Raw genomic sequence first — 17,411 nt, forward strand, 5'->3', positions numbered from 1 at the left:
CTGTATCCTAAACTATAAATAAAGGCTTTGTCTATAGAGAGAGACACACTGATCATTTGTAGATATTGCTAGCAAATGGGTTACACAAACTCTGACTAGATAGGCACATGTAGCTAGTTTGTACATTATGAAACATGAATACATATAGCGCTGCTTATCCTGGCATTTCTGGACAACTAGACAATTTTTTTTATGCATACTCCTTTTTATTTAAGTTTTAAAAACTGCAGTCATGTTTTATAATATTTCCTGAAAAGCTAGATAGATGGATAGGATTATCTTCTAGCGTTGAGAAACTGACTTTGCAGGTATTGAGATATGACGATGCAAGGTCATGGGTGGTATGACACTGGTACAGCGAATAGGGATCTGTTTACAGACTGAGCATGCTCAGAAATAACCTTGTATCTAGAGAGAAGCTTGCAGGGCAACACAGTGAATAATAATAAGGGACAGCCTTATGGTGGGTTTTTTTTTTTTTTTTTTTTTAAAGTACAGAATTTTTTAATTGAATTAGTTTAATAAGCATTAATCCATAGGAGCATTTATCCATAGGAGCAACAGTGTTCTGTAGGTACATGTAGAAATCAAAACCTCTATGCTTAGGTTTCTGTTATCACCCATTTTACTAAACCCCTTTTTTTTTTTTTTTTTTTTTTTTTTTAAATAACTGGTCTGCTTTAAGCAATAGGTTTTAATGTTTTCATCTGTTTCACAGAAAGATTTATTATTTGTTATCTTGACCTTTCTTAAATATTTATCTTGCATTTCAAGAATGGCATTGCCTCAAGTAGCTAACTAGGCACTTTTGTGCTTGGCTGAAGCTGGTAGCGGTTCACTTCATATCACAAGGTCTGCCCAAGAGCCATTCATCTATTTGCATGACAGAGAGAAACATTAGGCAGAAATGATCTTGAAATCAGCACACATTGGGGAAAAAAAGGTTAAAATAATTTTTGCAGAAGGTGTGGCTGAATATCCTTTTGTAGATTGTGTTTCTCTTTGGTATTTTTTCCCTGAACTGCTGGCAGATATGCAGATTCCCTCAAGGTTATATCCTCTCCTTAGGCTTTCATGTACCATGATAAGCACAAAGTATTATAGGATATAAATAGCAAGACATGCCTTCTCTCTTAGGTCTCTGTTCTTCATTTTTACTTGCCTTGGCCAATTAATATTTTATAGGCATGTGAATGTAAATATGCTGCCTTTTTATTTAGCAGTTTAGACAATATATTATGCATACAGATTAGTAAATTATTTTTCTTGCTTGAATACTTGAATAAATAAGTTTATATAATGAAATCAGGAGTGTATGAAACTGCTAAGCACAGATTAACATTTCCATTTTTTTCTCAAAGTGTAGTTTACCTTTGGCGTCTCAACGAGACCTTTCTCACTACTGCCTATCTCCGTGAAGAACTGTCCCGGGGATTGAATATGTACTTCCAACACAATGTTGGCTCGGTGACTTCTTCCTCGACTCTTTTGGAGGCCAAAGCCGTTTTTCGGGGACTATGTATCTCTATAGGCTCCCGTTTGAAAAAATCCTCATCCGCCAATTATCCTCAGCCGAGCGTCAACTGCTAATCAAATTGTCCATAACCCGTCTTCGTAGGGTTACTTCTCTACGCGACCAAATCAAAGCTCTTGACTCACATAGATCTGTGCAATTTCTTCTTTGGGTCAAACAGAAATTTTATGAATTTTCCAATAAGCCCCACCGCATGTTAGTCAACAGGCTTAAAACGCAATCCTCTCCCTCGCTGCCAGACCATCTTCTTCAATCAGATGGTACACCTACATATGACCCTCATGTAATGGCCTCACTTTTCGGATCATATTATGAGACTCTCTACAACTGTTGAACCCCAGATCTCCATCCTCCTCTTCGTAAAACGTCATTCGATGCCTTCTTTGAGTCATTCTCTTTGCCGCAGATATCACCTTCTGATCTTTTGGCCCTTAATGCCGATATCTCATCTGAGGAGCTGTATGATACGATTAAGCAGCTCCCTTCTCACAAATCACCGGGACCTGATGGCTTACCTTATTCTTAATACAAGATGTTCATAGGCATTTTGGCCTCCCATCTTCTCCTTTTTGTTTCATGATTTCTTAAGAGGTGTCCCCCCCTCAGGCTGATTTTTCACGTGCATATATTTCCGTTCTTCCCAAGCCTGATAAGGATCATTCTATTCTGGACAATTACCGCCCCATTGCCCTGCTAAACTCTGATTACAAAATATTTACTAAGATTTTGGCCAATAGGCTCTCCGGATTCATCTCCAAGCTCATACACAGGGACCAAGTGGGCTTTGTGCCAGCCAGACACGCTGTGGACAATACCAGGAGGTCTATTGACCTGATCGACCTGATTAACAGAACTTCATCCCCTGCTATGTTGCTGAGTTTGGATGCTCAAAAAGATTTTGATCGCCTTAGCTGGCCCTACATGTTTATGGTATTGGAGCGATATGGTTTCCGTGGCCCATTTGTGGCGGCCTTGCAGGTCCTTTACTCCTCCCTGTCCTCAGAGGTCAGATTGTCTTCATTTCTTTCACCTTCTTTCAGGATGTCAAATGGTACGAGGCAGGGGTGCCCACTTTCCCCTTTACTGTTTATCCTCTGCCTAGAGTCACTGGCCATTGCCATTCGATCTAACCCTGACATACAAGGGATACATTCCCATGGGCGTGAATACAAATTGTCCCTATTTGCAGACGATATCCTTCTAACTAGCCCTTGCACCTCTCTCCCGGTTCTTCATAAAACTTTACAATTATTTGGGACCCTGTCAGGCTACAAGGTAAATACATCCAAACCCGAAGCACTCTCACTTCATATCCCACCCAACATGTTAACCTCTCTCCAAGTGTTTTACCAATATCGTTGGTGTACCCACTCGCTGAAGTATTTGGGTACTAAGCCTTACTTCCTCCTACCATTCCAAATATGAGGCTAATTTTCCCCCCCTATTTGTTGCTATTTCCCGTTCCTTAAAAGTATGGGACACCTTACCTATTTCCTTTTCTTGGACGTATAAATGTTATAAAAATGACCGTACTGCCCAAGCTTTTGTATCTATTTGCAACTCTCTCCATCCCTATGTCCAAGCTACATTCCATCCAAAAATCTCTATTGCGTTTTATTTGGCATAAGAAACCACATAGAATTGCACGTACTGTACTCCTTTCTTTACGCTCTGGGGGAGGCTTAGGAGTGCCGGATATTGTGACCTATTACTATGCCACCCACCTTAGTTTTTTAATCTCCTGGTCCACCAGATGCCCCCCTAACAAATGGACTGAGATTGAAACCTTACAACTTACTCCAACCCATTTTATGCTCTCTGCTCTGGGATATGTCAGCGGCGGCCATCACTTCTCACCGACACCTTTTACTTGGACCCATGCAAGTCTCCTTGTCTATCTGGAGGAGATGCAGGGCTAAATTCGCTTTGTCCTCCAAGTGCTCCCCTCTGACTAATGTTCTGTTTAATCCCTCCCTTCCGGATAGTTTGCCCTTTACACCGAATGCTCCCATGGGCCTCAGCTGATCTTTTCCAACTGCGTCATCTGGTCTATCCCGTAACTCGGAAATTTAAATCATTTTCCGACATCCAAAAAAATACCCAAATACCTCCCCAGCACTTCTATGTTTATTTGCAGATACGCCATTTTTTCTCCACCCTGTCACCCTCATTGACTCTGGAAAAGCCTACACCCTTTGAGCGCCTGTGTATTCAGGGCCCACATCAAAAGGGCACAGTTCCCAATACATATAAGCTCCTGCTGGATGTTCTTCCCTTAACTATTGATACCCATCGCTATATGCGTAAGTGGTCCCAGTTTCTCCGCTGTGACATTGACCTGTTGCAGTGGAAGAAAATATGGGAGTACGCATCGAGATTGTGTGTGTAGTTTATAAAGAAAATGCTTACAAAATCATAATGTTGTGGTATCGAACCCCTGATGTGCTCCATTCTCGTAACCCAAGTGCTTCTCCTGCCTGCTGGCGCTGCGGGAGGGAAAACTGCTCCCTTTTTCACATTTTTTGGGATTGTAGGCTTATCACTCCCTTTTGAGAAGAGGTTTTGGCCTTGCTACAACTGGTTTTACATACCTCTCTCCCTTTTGAGCCTCTTTATTTTTTATTGGGCCTGCCCTTTTCCAGGTCTCTCTAGACTGTTGAGGAGACTCTCCGTGCATATTTTGACGGCGGCCAGCAGAAGCATTCCAATGAGCTGGCTCTCCCTTACACCCCCCCCCCCTCAATGTTGACATTATTTAAGATTATTGTAGATATCAGAAAAATGGAATATCTAACCGCTTCACACGCCGATTCTATAATCTCATTTGAAGCTGTATGGAACCCCTTGGGATGTTTATACCTCTGGTCAACCTGCTTGACTTGTGCGGACTTGATCATTCTTCCACTGTTTCCCTGTTGTCATTGTATACTATTCTTTCTACCCATGTTATTATCATCGATGATGCCTTTTTGTTTTTCTTTACCTTTTTTCTTTTTCTTTAAAATGTCATGTATGTATATACATGTGAAAAATGTAATAAAAATGTTAATCACAAAAGTGTAGTTTACCTAAAAATGTAACACTAAGTCACATCAAAAATATAGGCAAACCTATATCTGCACATCCATCACTCTCCTAGTTAAGGCTAGGTTCACATCTATGCGGGTGGTGCCGCCGCTGCGGATCTGCACAAAAATCCGTGCAGCCGCACAGAAGAATGCGGACCCGCAGGCGGGTGGCATTAATTCTAATGGCATGCCGCCCGCACTGGAAATCGCAACTGTACTGGGAACCGAGGTTCCAATGTGGGCTGCGGTTTCCAAATAAGTGCAGGGACTTCTTCCCTGTGTGTCACGGGGCATGGAAGTCCATTCAAATGAATGGGCTCTCGTGCCCGCACAAAACGCGGCCCGCACAGCCGCATATATGTGAACCTAGTCTAAAGGCTTTCCCTTTTCTGTGATGTGCAATATACCAGTAAAAGTGCCATGGTGGCACTTCCTGAAATCTGGCTTCTAGGTATTCCCCCAGCACTGTTGCCCACTTATCATGTACTTTGGTTACATGATAATTAAAGGTCAGCTACACTAACTAAACTCAGACAGGATATGCCAGCATTATCACCTTTTCAAAAATTGTCCCACTTACCTTTACATTGAGTAATGTCAGTAGGAAGCGGAATAAGGAGGATCCTCCTGCACTACAAGCAGCCAAAAGGGCACTCCTAATGACCACCCACCGAGGCAACAGCTGCCTTGTTTTCCTTAGACAATTTCTTTAATCTTCATTCTCTGAATCTGTATATCTATTATATTACACTGACTGTTACCTAACCCTACGGGTAATCCGCAAGTAGATGCATCCGGAAAGTAAACCTGTTACAATCCTGGTCAATTTAAGCAAAATATTTACTGCAAAAAAAATACATAATCAAACATTGTCATCGAACATTACATGTGCAAATAATTGGAAGCTTGATGCTACCAACTTTTACTTCTTGAGCCTTTGTAGGGGGAGGGGCTATGCTTGACTTTTGTAAGAAGTCAAGATTTTCTAATAACTTTGGCTTTGCTCTATCTCTTGATCTATTGATTTTGATGTGCTGATTTTTAAAGAATTCCAGGCATGGTATACAGTATTTTTACATAGTTACATTGCTCCAGGCTGGACCAGTGTATGTATGCAAAACAATGCCTGGCCTATGAACCTGGAAGTTAGAAATCACTGAAATAAATACTGCTAGTCCAGTGATCTCTTGGTTCTGGGTCCCCTGCTGAGCAGCTTTGTGAACAAAGGAAGTCGGCTGCTCAGCACAGGTATCATTCAGAGAATGTTTTGCATTTTCTTAATTCAAAGCATTCTCTGGGTGAGGTGGAGTGGCAAGGTGGTGAAGTCAGGCTCTCCACATTGTCCAATCAGAGAATGCTTTTGCATGCATTCAGAAAATGCTAAGCATTATTTGAAAGATCGGGAAAAACCTAAAGTGAAATACCAAAATATAACAATAAGTGTAGCGCTCTGGTGAAAACTAACTAAATCTCAACATATATACAGTGTGACATAATAGTGAAACAAACCGTGAATCCTTAATGAAAATATATGAAAAAAACAGTGCAACATCACACAATATTGTGCATATGGTGGAAATGACTGATATAAAGCCCCCTACTACAGGGGATATACCCAATACAACAAGTGCTCAGTGTCAACACACTCTATTCATACCATAAATAAACCGCTAAAATAATAATAAAAAAAAAAAATATATATATATATATATATATATATATATATATATATATGCAGCAAGTGAATAAACATGAACACATCACATAAAGTTGTATCTTATATAACAAAACGTGCCACCAGTGTCCACAACAATAAATGTAATCATGCAGGTTAATCTCGTGAGTTTGTAGGCTCTGTTGATGACTCCACACGCAGCTAGATTGGCTCCTCCCCTCCTTGCTGCAACCCTAAAAGGGCCTTAATGGCTTATGGATCACTCCTGGATCCCCTTTGGACTAAAGCGTATCCTCTAGGACTATCCTAAATGGCTCTTATCCAGAAACATCAGCTCCCACGTGGTCCACAAAGAGAAAAGCCTCCATAGTGTATTATCATTTATTAGCAGAGTAATAAAAATAATATGCACAGGACACTCGCATGGTACATCTTCTTGTACACAGAATTTAGAACCTCATGTATGGGTGTACTTGCATGGGTTCTTTAGGGAGTCCAAAGATGGCGTCCGCGCCGGAAATGACTTCACCTACGTGTTGGAAGTCGTGAACAGTGACGCAACACGTAGGTGACATTTCTGGCACGGACGCCATCTTTGGACTCCCTAAAGAACCCATGCAGGTACACCCATACATGAGGTTCTAAATGCTGTGTACAAGAAGATGTACCATACGAGTGTCCTGTGCATGTTATTTTTATTACTGTGCTAATAAATGATAATACACTATGGAGGCTTTTCTCTTTGTGGACCACGTGGGAGCTGATGTTTCTGGATAAGAGCCATTTAGGATAGTCCTTTAATCCAAAGAGGATCCAGGAGTGATCCATAAGGCATTAAGGCCTTTTTAGGGTCGCAGCAAGGAGGTGAGGAGCCAATCTAGCTGCGTGTGGAGTCATCAACAGAGCCTACAAACTCACGAGATTCACCTGCATGATTACATTTATTGTTGTGGACACTGGTGGCACGTTTTGTTATATAAGATACAACTTTAAGTGATGTGTTCATGTTTATTCACTTTCTGCATATATATATATATTTTTTTATTTCAGCGGTTTATTTATGGTATGAATAGAGTGTGTTGACACTGAGCACTACTTGTATTAGGTATATCCCCTGTAGTAGGGGGCTTTATATCAGTCATTTCCACCATATGCACAATATTGTGTGATGTTGCACTGTTTTTTTCATATATTTTCATTAAGGATTCACTGTTTGTTTCACTATTATGTCACATTGTATATATGTTGAGATTTAGTTAGTTTTCACCAGAGCGCTACACTTATTGTTATATTATTTGAAAGATGCCTGTACCAGGTGGCTGGCCTCCTGTATTTGCAATGCATCAGGCTGACTGCTGAGTACGGAAATGGGAAGTGAGTGGAGATCACTGGAATACCCATGTCTAATTCAGTGATTCCTAGTTTCCAGCTGCATCGGCTAGGCATGGTATACACATCAGTTACATTTGTCCAAGCTGGACCAATTTATCTACGTAAAAAATATACTGTGCGTGAAATTCATATTGAAATGGGTGACCTCTGCTTATGTATTTATCATATTCTCAGTTTGAATTGTCCAGGTGTGTAGCTATCTTTAATATTTTTATTTATTAGGTTCAGACCTCTAAGTAAAATTGTGCAAAGTGAAGGCGAGTATATGAGACTGGGGAGTGACTGTTTAAGGAACTCTGTTGCTTTTCCATGCATAGACAGACAGGTTTACTTTAGGCATGTAGAAGGCCCCAAACACCATCCTTAACCGCATGCCGCCCACCCACTGTACATATACGGTGGCAGGGCGGCACTCACAGGCAAAACCACGATTTAAGACGTGTGTTTTGTAAACAAATAGGGGGCGTGTGTGAGGTGCGCCGCCGCCCTATTTGTCCCGCGGATCACCGCCGCAGATGTCAGTCGCCGAGTCACAGCCGCTCCTTAGCGGCTATGTCCCGGCGATCGGCGGCAAACAGTGACAGACAGCACAGCTGCAGTAGCTGTGCTGTCTGTCACTTCCCTGTCAGCTCGAGGATGAGCTGATCGAGAGAACAGTTTCTCTTTCTCGATCAGCCTTGTCCTGTCCAGTACACATCCCCGCCCCCTAGTAAAACACTCCCCTCACACCTATAACCCTTCCCTGCAAAATAAAGTTAACCCCTTCCTCCCAATTGCCATTAGTACAGTGCCAGTTTTTTTTTTTTTTTTTTTTGCACTGATCACTGTACTAGTATTTTTGGGGATGTCGGTGACCCCAAGTCAGTACCCCCCAATGTCAAAATGTCCGTTGCAGTCCTGCCATAAGTCGCTGGTCGCTGCCATAAGTCCCTGATCGCCGTCATAATTAGCTGATTGCCGCCATTATTAGTATAAAAAATCCCCTAAAAATCCCAGTATCTTTCCCGCCATTTGTAAACGCTATAACTTTCACGTAAACCAATTAATTTACACGTATTGGGTTTTTTTTTAGCAAAGACATGTTGCAGAATGCATTTTGGCAGAAATTTATGACTAAATTTGATTTTTGCATTTTTTTTTTACTGGACATGTTTTATAGCAAAAAGTCCAAAATATTGTTTTTTTTTTCCTCAAAATTGTCAGCCTTTTTTTTTTTTTATAGCGCAAAAAATAAAAACCGCACAGGCAATCAAATACCAAGAAAGAAAGCTCAATTTGTGGGGGGAAAAAAGGATGGAAATTTCATTTATGTACCATATTGCATGACCGCGCAATTGTCCGTTAAACTAGTGCAGCGCTGTATAGCAGAAAAATGGCGTAAATTGCAGTATTTATACAATAGTTTGTAGACGCTATAACTTTCACACAAAGCAATCAATATACACTTATTGGGATTTTTTTTTACCAAAAACATGGAGCAGAATACATTTTGGCCTAAATTTATAACTAACTTTGAGTTTACTATATATTTTTTATAGCTTTACTATATATTTTTTATAGCTGAAAATAAAAAATATTGTTTTTCTTCAAAATTTTTGGCCTTTTTTTGTTTATAGCGTGAAAAATAAAAAGCGCACAGGTGATCAAATTACACCGAAAGAAAGCTCTATTTGTGTGAAAAAAGGACATAAATTTTGTTTGGGTGCAGCATTGCATGACCGCGCAATTATCAGATGAATTAGTGCAGGGCCGAGTAGCAAAAAGAGGCCTGATCATTAAGGGGGGGTAAATCCTCTGGAGCTCAAGTGGTTAATAAAAAATATAATGGCTATCTGCCTGCTTATGGTTGGCTAACCTGCTGCTGATTCCTCCATTGAGAAAAAATGTGCATAGATATTTGACTTCAATATTTATTTGAAATCATTAACATCTGATAATGCTTGTGATTTAAAGAGGAAATGTAGACCATTACCTTATGCCCTTTTTCTTTTTTTCTTGCTGCTGTCTTTAGGATTCCCTGATGATATAAATCCTATTACTAAGGAGAAAGGTGGGCCCAGAGGACCAGAACCTACTCGCTATGGAGACTGGGAGAGAAAGGGTCGATGCATTGACTTTTAATAATTCAAACCGTTTAAGTAACATGTAGCCATTCATAGGTAAAGTCCAGTTTGGATCAATATAACTCTGCATAAACCATACCATACCTGGTTGATACTCCTGAAAGCTGAAAATCACTGAAGTAGTCACAGTTAATTTAGTGATCTCCACTTGCTTTCAAGCCCTGCGCCAAGTGGCTGCCCTGCTGCATTCTGACCACAGGAGGCCCGTAATACCTGGATTTCCTCTTTAAGGTTTAACTTCAACAATAAAGAAGTATTAAACTGTAAATAAAAGTCTTCAATAAGATGGTACTTTGGAAATCTATACAATTCGTGCTGTTTCCCGGAGAAATGATACATAACATTTGAGCTACAGTAACATTCCTGCACTTAGGGCTTGTTGACACTGGAACATGGTGTGGGAAACCTGTGTTCCGTGCCTGTTTCCAGTACGGTGTTCAAAACTATCTAGGTGAGCAATCTGCTGTGAGTGTCAATATAATCCTAACAACATCCCAAATGCAGATTGAAAATGCAGTGCGTTTGCCTGCATTGAATGGCATGGTACTGCAGTACCATGCGATCCGGTCAGCTTTATTTTGTCAGCTTTATTTTGAAGTGACATTTGATTCATGTCACTGCACATCAGCTTGGTATATCGCATTGTGCTGCTGTACAAATGACCTGTGATCCTTCCTGTACGCTGTGATAAAATGTAGCAGGTCTGCCACACTACACCTCTTGGCTGTCTTGTAGTGTGAACAGGATGCAGTTCCATGCTCAGGTGACATATGTGAACAGGGTTTAAATGTTCTAGATGTGAGGCACCTTTTGTCACATTCTGAAACAACTGGTGTATGGTAAGCCATAACTGCTTGCATTAAGCTGCTATAAAGTGAATTTGAACTGGTTGCCATGGGCGACTGCTCAGTGCTGTTTGGGTGTTTGATACTGTAGAAGGAAATTAATTGCACTAAATATCACAACATTTAGTAATAAATATGTAAGCTGAAAATCATCTTATTCTTGTCTGTTTGGTGTCCTTTTTTTTTTTTTTCTTTTCTTTTTCTTTTGTAATACACTAATTGGGAAAATAATCCAAAAGGCTTTGAGTATGTAGTAAAAAATGGATTCTGAATAGCACCTCAACATACTAAAACAGTAGAGGGCAATTTGCCCAGAGTGCAGCACACTGCAATGCTGTGCTAAAAAAAAATTAAGGTAATTAAAAATGAGTGGGACAACCTTCACACAACAAATGTTCATTTGTGACATAATGCACATTAATACATGTTTGTTAATGTGTCAAAATGCATTTCTAAGGGCTTGTGGGTGTAGACTTTGTGTATTTACAATAAAGGTTCTTTTTGTTTTAACTTTTGGAGGGAAATGCCCCTGCTGGGAAGATTCACCCTCTGTTTCTGTCCTGAAGCCATTGTCACTGGTACAAAAAGAGAGGGGAAGTCTAACATTGTGTGGCTGTCACTGTAACCGAGGGTAAAGAGAAATCTTTAAATAAGGATACCTGCTGCAGTGACAATGTTAAGAAAAAAAAGATGTCCTGGACCATAGATTATTTTTTTTTCTACCTGCGATGCTGTCAGGATAAGAAGTGAAGATCAATCTCTCAGTTTAAACTGGCAGATGATAAAGGTCTGAAGCATTTAATACAGTGAGGGTTCAGTTCAAAAGTGTAGAACCTTCAAGGACTTAGTCCAGTTACCACATTTTTAAAAGCTTTTTGCTCATGTTTATGAAAAATAAATGTTCCTTTAAATCAGGGTTTCATGCACAGGGGGGTTCCACTATCACACAAAATAATCTCTTGTATCCTCCTTGCTATTTGGGTTTTTGCAGACCCTCGGTTTCTCTTCTGACCCAAATGCACAAGCATCAGTCTGGTCAGTACAAAGATCCACACACTTCCTGCTCTCTCAAGGTACCATAGTCTCCTGGGGAGGGTGGAGGCTTGAGCCTAAGTTGGCATCCAAATAAAAGCAGTGCATAGCTGCTCCATTATGGAAGCCGAACTAATGTCTAAGATGTGGACCTATGAATGGAGACTTCATCCCATTCTAACTTTTCTACAGGTCAGAACCTCACAATACTCTATACAAAAGTAAACAAAAAACCTGACATTTTGGAGCAGGGATACATTATAAAACAACTCCAGGAAAAGTAGAAATTCTCTCTTGTGGTTGGGCTTCATACCCACTGCAAGATTTAAATGCTCATTTCTGTTTATTGGACAATTTTTCTTACCTGATTCTCAACTACTCCAGCAGGCTCCTCTGCACTGCTAGACTAGTCCTCAGTCTTTTTCCCTAAACTTTGTCAGCCAAGTGCCCTCTGATGTCATCAAGACTGCTGCAGGGATCACTGCCAGAGCACTGTCTGCTGGGAGAGTGGAAGATTGGAGAAGTAAAACTTCTAAAAATTTGCGGCCACAGCCCCACAGCCTGGGAGGGTTTTTACTTTTCAAAGATTTGGGTTTTAAAGTCCCTTTCACTTGGGGTTGAGATGCATTTTTAATGCTCCTCAATCACCTGTCAAAACCTGACAATGCCTTAACATAACCCAAAATCTGTGCTCAGAGAAAACAAACACCAATATACAGCAGCTGGACACTATACCTTGATACCTCATACATAAGAGCTCAAAATACATTACATACAGAAATCATGGTTGTGTGAATAATATGTGAAAGAAATATAAACACAAAGTGTTTGTAAACTAAATAATCGTATGGTGAAATCAGATTAGATCAGTCCCCACATGCTGTGATGAGATCAGAAGACTTCCAAGGATAGCCAATGTGACACCATCCACTCCCATGTAAAGCTTACCAGAAGGTTTGTGACCCCTTGCTAAGAGTGGTCAATCTGTGCTCTATAAGATATTGTTGGTGACATCAAGGATAATGGATGATTATACTCCTCCACAGGCCACCCAAGGTGACGACCAATAATCCTCACCAGAACGATCTCACTAGATATATTGGCTCCAACCACTCCAAGAAGAGTTTATTAAAATCGGAGCTCATAGTATTATGCATGTAATGAAAAATTACTCCACTTAGTTTAAAACCATCAAAGATAAATTTATCCAAGTAAAGTTGGACTCACATGATAAAAGGCACAAGTCAACACGTACAAATTCCAAAGCAGGCCTTTTCAGCATCCATGACGTGTTTTGTCACAGATGATGTCAGTGGTGCCCCTGATGATGTCATCTGTGATACAACGCATGACGACTGGCCGGCAGACATCTTGGATGCTGGAAAGACTCACTTTGTGGATTTTACTATGTGGACTAATTTTTCATTATATGCATAATACTACTACTAATGAACTCGTCTTGGAGTAGTTGGAGCCAATATATCTAGTGGGATCTAGTGCCACAGTCAAACATTAACTGTCATTTTTCAACCGTTATAAAATAGCTGTCATTTTTAAACTCATAATTATCTGGCAAAAAATGAGTTAATTTTTGACAGTGGGAAAAAATACCAGGTGGAAAATGACAATTGAAAAAAATTGTCAGTTTTCAACAGTCAAAAACAGCTGTCATTTGTTGCCACAGTCAAACAGTAACTGTCATTTTTTGCCACTGTCATTTTTTAACTGTCATAAAACAGCTGTTATTTTTAACTGGCAAAAAAAGTTAATTTTAGACAGTGGCAACAAATGACAGCTGTTTTTGACTGTTGAAAACTGACAATTTTTTTCAATTGTCATTTTCCACCTGGTATTTTTTCCCACTGTCAAAAATTAACTCTCATTTTTTGCCAGATAATTATGAGTTTAAAAATGACAGCTATTTTATAACAGTTGAAAAATGACAGTTAAAAAAATGACAGCTATTTTTGAGTTGAAAAATGTAAAACAATAGCATCCTTTTTTGCCAGTCAAAAAATAACTGTCATTTTTCAACACTGTCAGAAATTAACTGTCATTTTTCAATTGTCATAAAATAGCTCTCATTTTTAACTGGCAAAAATATGAAAGTTTTGACAGTTAAAAAAGACAGCTATTTGTGACAGCTGAAAAATGAGTTTTTTTTTTCAAATGTCATTTTTCAAGTGTCAAAAAATAACTGTCATTTTTTGCCAGTGCCAAAAATGACCTGTAATTTTTTGCCAGTTATTTTTTTGACAGTTAAAAATGACAGCTATTTTATGACAGTTGAAAAATGATAGTTATTTTTTGACAGTGGCAAAAAATGACAGTTGAAAAATGACAATTGAAAATGACAGTTGAAAAAAATCATTTTTAACTGTCAAAAATTAACTCTTTTTTGCCAGTTAATTTTTATCATTTAAAAATGACAGTTGATTTTTGACAGTGGCAAAAAATTACAGTTCATTTTTGACAGTGGAAAAATTACAGTTAATGTTTGCCACTGTCAAAAATTAACTCAGTTTTTTTTCCACTGTCAAAAATTAACTGTCATTTTTTGCCAGTTAAAAATGACAGCTATTTTATAACAGTTAATTCCTGACAGTGGCCAAAAATGACAATTGAAAAATTACAGTTCATTTTTGGCACTGTCAAAATTTTACTTTTTTGCCAGTTAAAAATGACAGTTATTTTATGACAGATGAAAAATTACAGTTAATTTTTTTAAATGGCCAAAAATGACAGTTAATTTGTGACAGTGGCCAAAAATTACAATTGAAAAATTACAGTTAGTTTTTGGCACTGTCAAAAATTAACTAACCGATTTTTTTGCTACTGTCAAAAATAACCTATCATTTTTTTTGCCAATTTATTTTTGACAGTTAAAAATTACAGCCATTTTATGACAGTGGCAAAAAAAATTAAAGTTAAAAAAAAATGACAGTTCTGTTTTGACAGTTTAAAAATGACATCTGATACAGATTTGTCTGCAAATACATTCATATTTTGCTTTTCATTACATTCTAGTGACATTCCCTTCTGTCATCTTCCTTTTTCATTCCATTCCATTTCAATTTTAAAAATCACCACTGAATGTGGAGAGTATGTCTGCTAATATATTTTTCTTATATACCTGATGGCTCAGACTCCAGGTCACATCTTGGTTCCATTATAATCTAGGCATTCTCTCTTGTCATTCCATAGAAAACAGCTATAATCCTAAATGATTTCAATGTTACAATCTGCTACTCTACTTAGGGAACAGCTGTAATAAAGGTGACATTGCCATGTTTCTCAGATTTGTCTGTAAATGAGTTTATATTTTGCTTCCCATTGTATTCCATGGGCCTTGCATTCTATCATTTGTCATTCCATAGAAAACAATGACAACAATCCCACGTCATCTCCATGTTTCCCATCACTGATGCACTTGGATAGTATGTCTGCTAAGAATTTGCTGTATGTGATATGTCTAATGCTTCTGACTCCATTATTCTCTATGGGTATTCCATGCTGTCATTCCATTTTAGTATGCCCCGGCCATGGCAGCCAATCAGCTTCGTCAGTTAAACTTTGACAATAAAACCTGGAAGCTGATTGGTTTCTATGAGGAGCCGCACCAGACTGTGCTCTCTCCAGTTGTAGTAACCATCCCCAGTGTCACGGTGACTATGCAGAGCCGACTATCCTTCAATACACGTGGAGTGCCAGGTGTGTGTAGATATACACTGGGTTTCAAAGCAGCGCCCTTTACATGAACGGAAAACCGGGTGTGAACAGACACATTGCTCAACTTCCCTAATAAGGTGACGTCACATCACCACTGGCCACGAACACCGATTCTTCTCCTGTTTACGTCAAACAGGTGTGACCTCTCGCCACGCCCTCCACATAACCAGCGTAAAGCCATAGGACCCGCCCACGATACCTGTCATGCTTCTGCATCGCCCGGCGACAGTATTGGGCGTGCACTTCACGGGAAGAGGCGTGACGAGGAGAACGAGGAAGCCGGACGGGCAGTGATTGGTGGACTGTGGAGGAAAGTGTCGTCACGGTGTGAGGTTCCCGGAAGTGTCGTGTGTAAGTGAGAGCAGTGAGACAGAAGAGTGAGCGGAGGAGGCTGAGCTCAGCTGACTGGCAGCGGATAGAGCGCTCTCTTCTCAGTGTATGACTGCTGTGTGATCGGGACGTCTTCCTCTAGAGCCGCCGTCACACCTACACCGCTTCCCTGCCCGCAGACATGACCACCCGCTCAGAGAGGGAGAAGGCCCTGAAGCTGAATGAGCAGCACCAGGCCATCCTGGCTCGTATGCTGAGGGAGGACGACAACAAGTACTGTGCCGACTGCGAGGCCAAGGGTAAGGTGGTGAGGGGGGTGTGCTGTCATTGTGTTCAGTGACTGACAGGAGCTGCACCCACACCCTTCCATTCATTATCCATGACACTTCGGGTATGGCTGCTTGTTAGACAGCACTGTCACTCCTTTCACACACTCTTCTAGGCCTGCGATTCTCTGCTATACTGGACGTTTCCTTATGGTCAGCACACGTTACAATCTGACCATACAATCTCTGTGTAATCAGCTTTAGATTTACCCGAACTGTGTGATATGAGGACCTACCTGAATGACCCAAGCATTGTGTATCCAATCAGGTAGGCCCTTGTGCTATACCTGTGGTCTTCAAACTGTGACTGGGGGAGCCAGATGTGTCCTTTTGCCTGCTTTTATCTGGCCCTTGGGGCATTATTACCCTCCCACTGACAGCAACAGTGGGGCATAGTTCCTGCCATTGAAAATGGGCCACCGCTGCTCCCACTGGCGCCAGCGACTGGGCCACCGCTGCTCCCACTGGCGCCAGCGACTGGGCCACCGCTGCTCCCACTGGCGCCAGCGACTGGGCCACCGCTGCTCCCACTGGCGCCAGCGACTGGGCCACCGCTGCACCCACTGGCGCCAGCGACTGGGCCACCGCTGCACCCACTGGCGCCAGCGACTGGGCCACCGCTGCTCCCACTGGCGCCAGCGACGCGGCCACCGCTGCTCCCACTGGCGCCAGCGACGCGGCCACCGCTGCTCCCACTGGCGCCAGCGACGCGGCCACCGCTGCTCCCACTGGCGCCAGCGACGCGGCCACCGCTGCCCCGGCCACCGCTGCTCCCGCTGGCGCCAGCGACTGGGGGACCGTTCCTCCCGCTGGCGCCAGCGACTGGGGGACCGTTCCTCCCGCTGGCGCCAGCGACGCGGCCACGGCTGCTCCCGCTGGCGCCAGCGACTGGGGGATTGTTCCTCCCACTGGCACCAGGACATTTTCTACTCCCACTGGCCACAGTCCGGCCCCCTAAAGTCTGATGGACCGTAAACTGTCAATTTGTTTAGAATGTTTGGAGACCCCTGCCCTACACAGTTGTTGCTAGATCTAAAACAAGATTGTACCATCAGATCGTAAGGTGTGTGGTGGCCTTATAAGGTGTGCTTAAAATGGAGCGATCCATGTACAATTCAACAATATGACTGAATCAACATCGATAGAATGAGACAAAAATAGCATGGCTGAGTAATGAGTGACAGATAGTAATGGGTTTGATTGGCCCAAGACAACGGGACGTGACAGGAGAATAAATCGTCAATCAATGGAGTTTTTTTTTTGTGCCCTTGTGAATCATGATAGTGTTTATATGTGAGCATGTAGGGGGGCCAAAAACGTAATTGATTTACCCTGTATGACTGTTTATTTTTAATTT

At 41.2% G+C, this 17,411-nt stretch overlaps 2 protein-coding genes and 1 long non-coding RNA gene across 4 annotated transcripts in view; 2 read left to right on the plus strand and 1 right to left on the minus strand.

The window, feature by feature from the left end:
* Positions 1-10,789, plus strand: part of SDHAF4 (succinate dehydrogenase complex assembly factor 4) — a 24,607-nt gene extending 13,818 nt beyond the window's left edge. Inside the window, exon 3 of the mRNA XM_089681339.1 lies at positions 9,681-10,789. Within this exon, the coding sequence (XP_089537465.1) occupies positions 9,681-9,790 (110 nt within the window). The 3' untranslated portion in view covers positions 9,791-10,789. The remainder of the gene's footprint in view (positions 1-9,680) is intronic.
* The window catches only part of LOC149459284 (uncharacterized), a 27,529-nt gene extending 11,506 nt beyond the window's left edge, over positions 1-16,023 (minus strand). Inside the window, exon 1 of the long non-coding RNA XR_016313306.1 lies at positions 15,598-16,023. This is a non-coding gene — a long non-coding RNA (uncharacterized LOC149459284). The remainder of the gene's footprint in view (positions 1-15,597) is intronic.
* SMAP1 (small ArfGAP 1) overlaps positions 15,656-17,411 on the plus strand; it is a 369,562-nt gene continuing 367,806 nt past the window's right edge. The window contains exon 1 of one of the 2 annotated variants that reach the window (XM_089681336.1): positions 15,656-16,027. In XM_089681336.1, the coding sequence (XP_089537462.1) occupies positions 15,910-16,027 (118 nt within the window). In that variant the 5' untranslated portion in view covers positions 15,656-15,909. The remainder of the gene's footprint in view (positions 16,028-17,411) is intronic. The other variant, XM_089681337.1, reaches the window with a different exon arrangement.

The sequence above is a fragment of the Staurois parvus genome, unplaced genomic scaffold (genome assembly GCF_062004578.1).
Source record: "Staurois parvus isolate SC_StPar_1 unplaced genomic scaffold, SC_StPar_1.0 ptg000264l, whole genome shotgun sequence".
Taxonomy (NCBI): Eukaryota; Metazoa; Chordata; class Amphibia; order Anura; family Ranidae; genus Staurois; species Staurois parvus.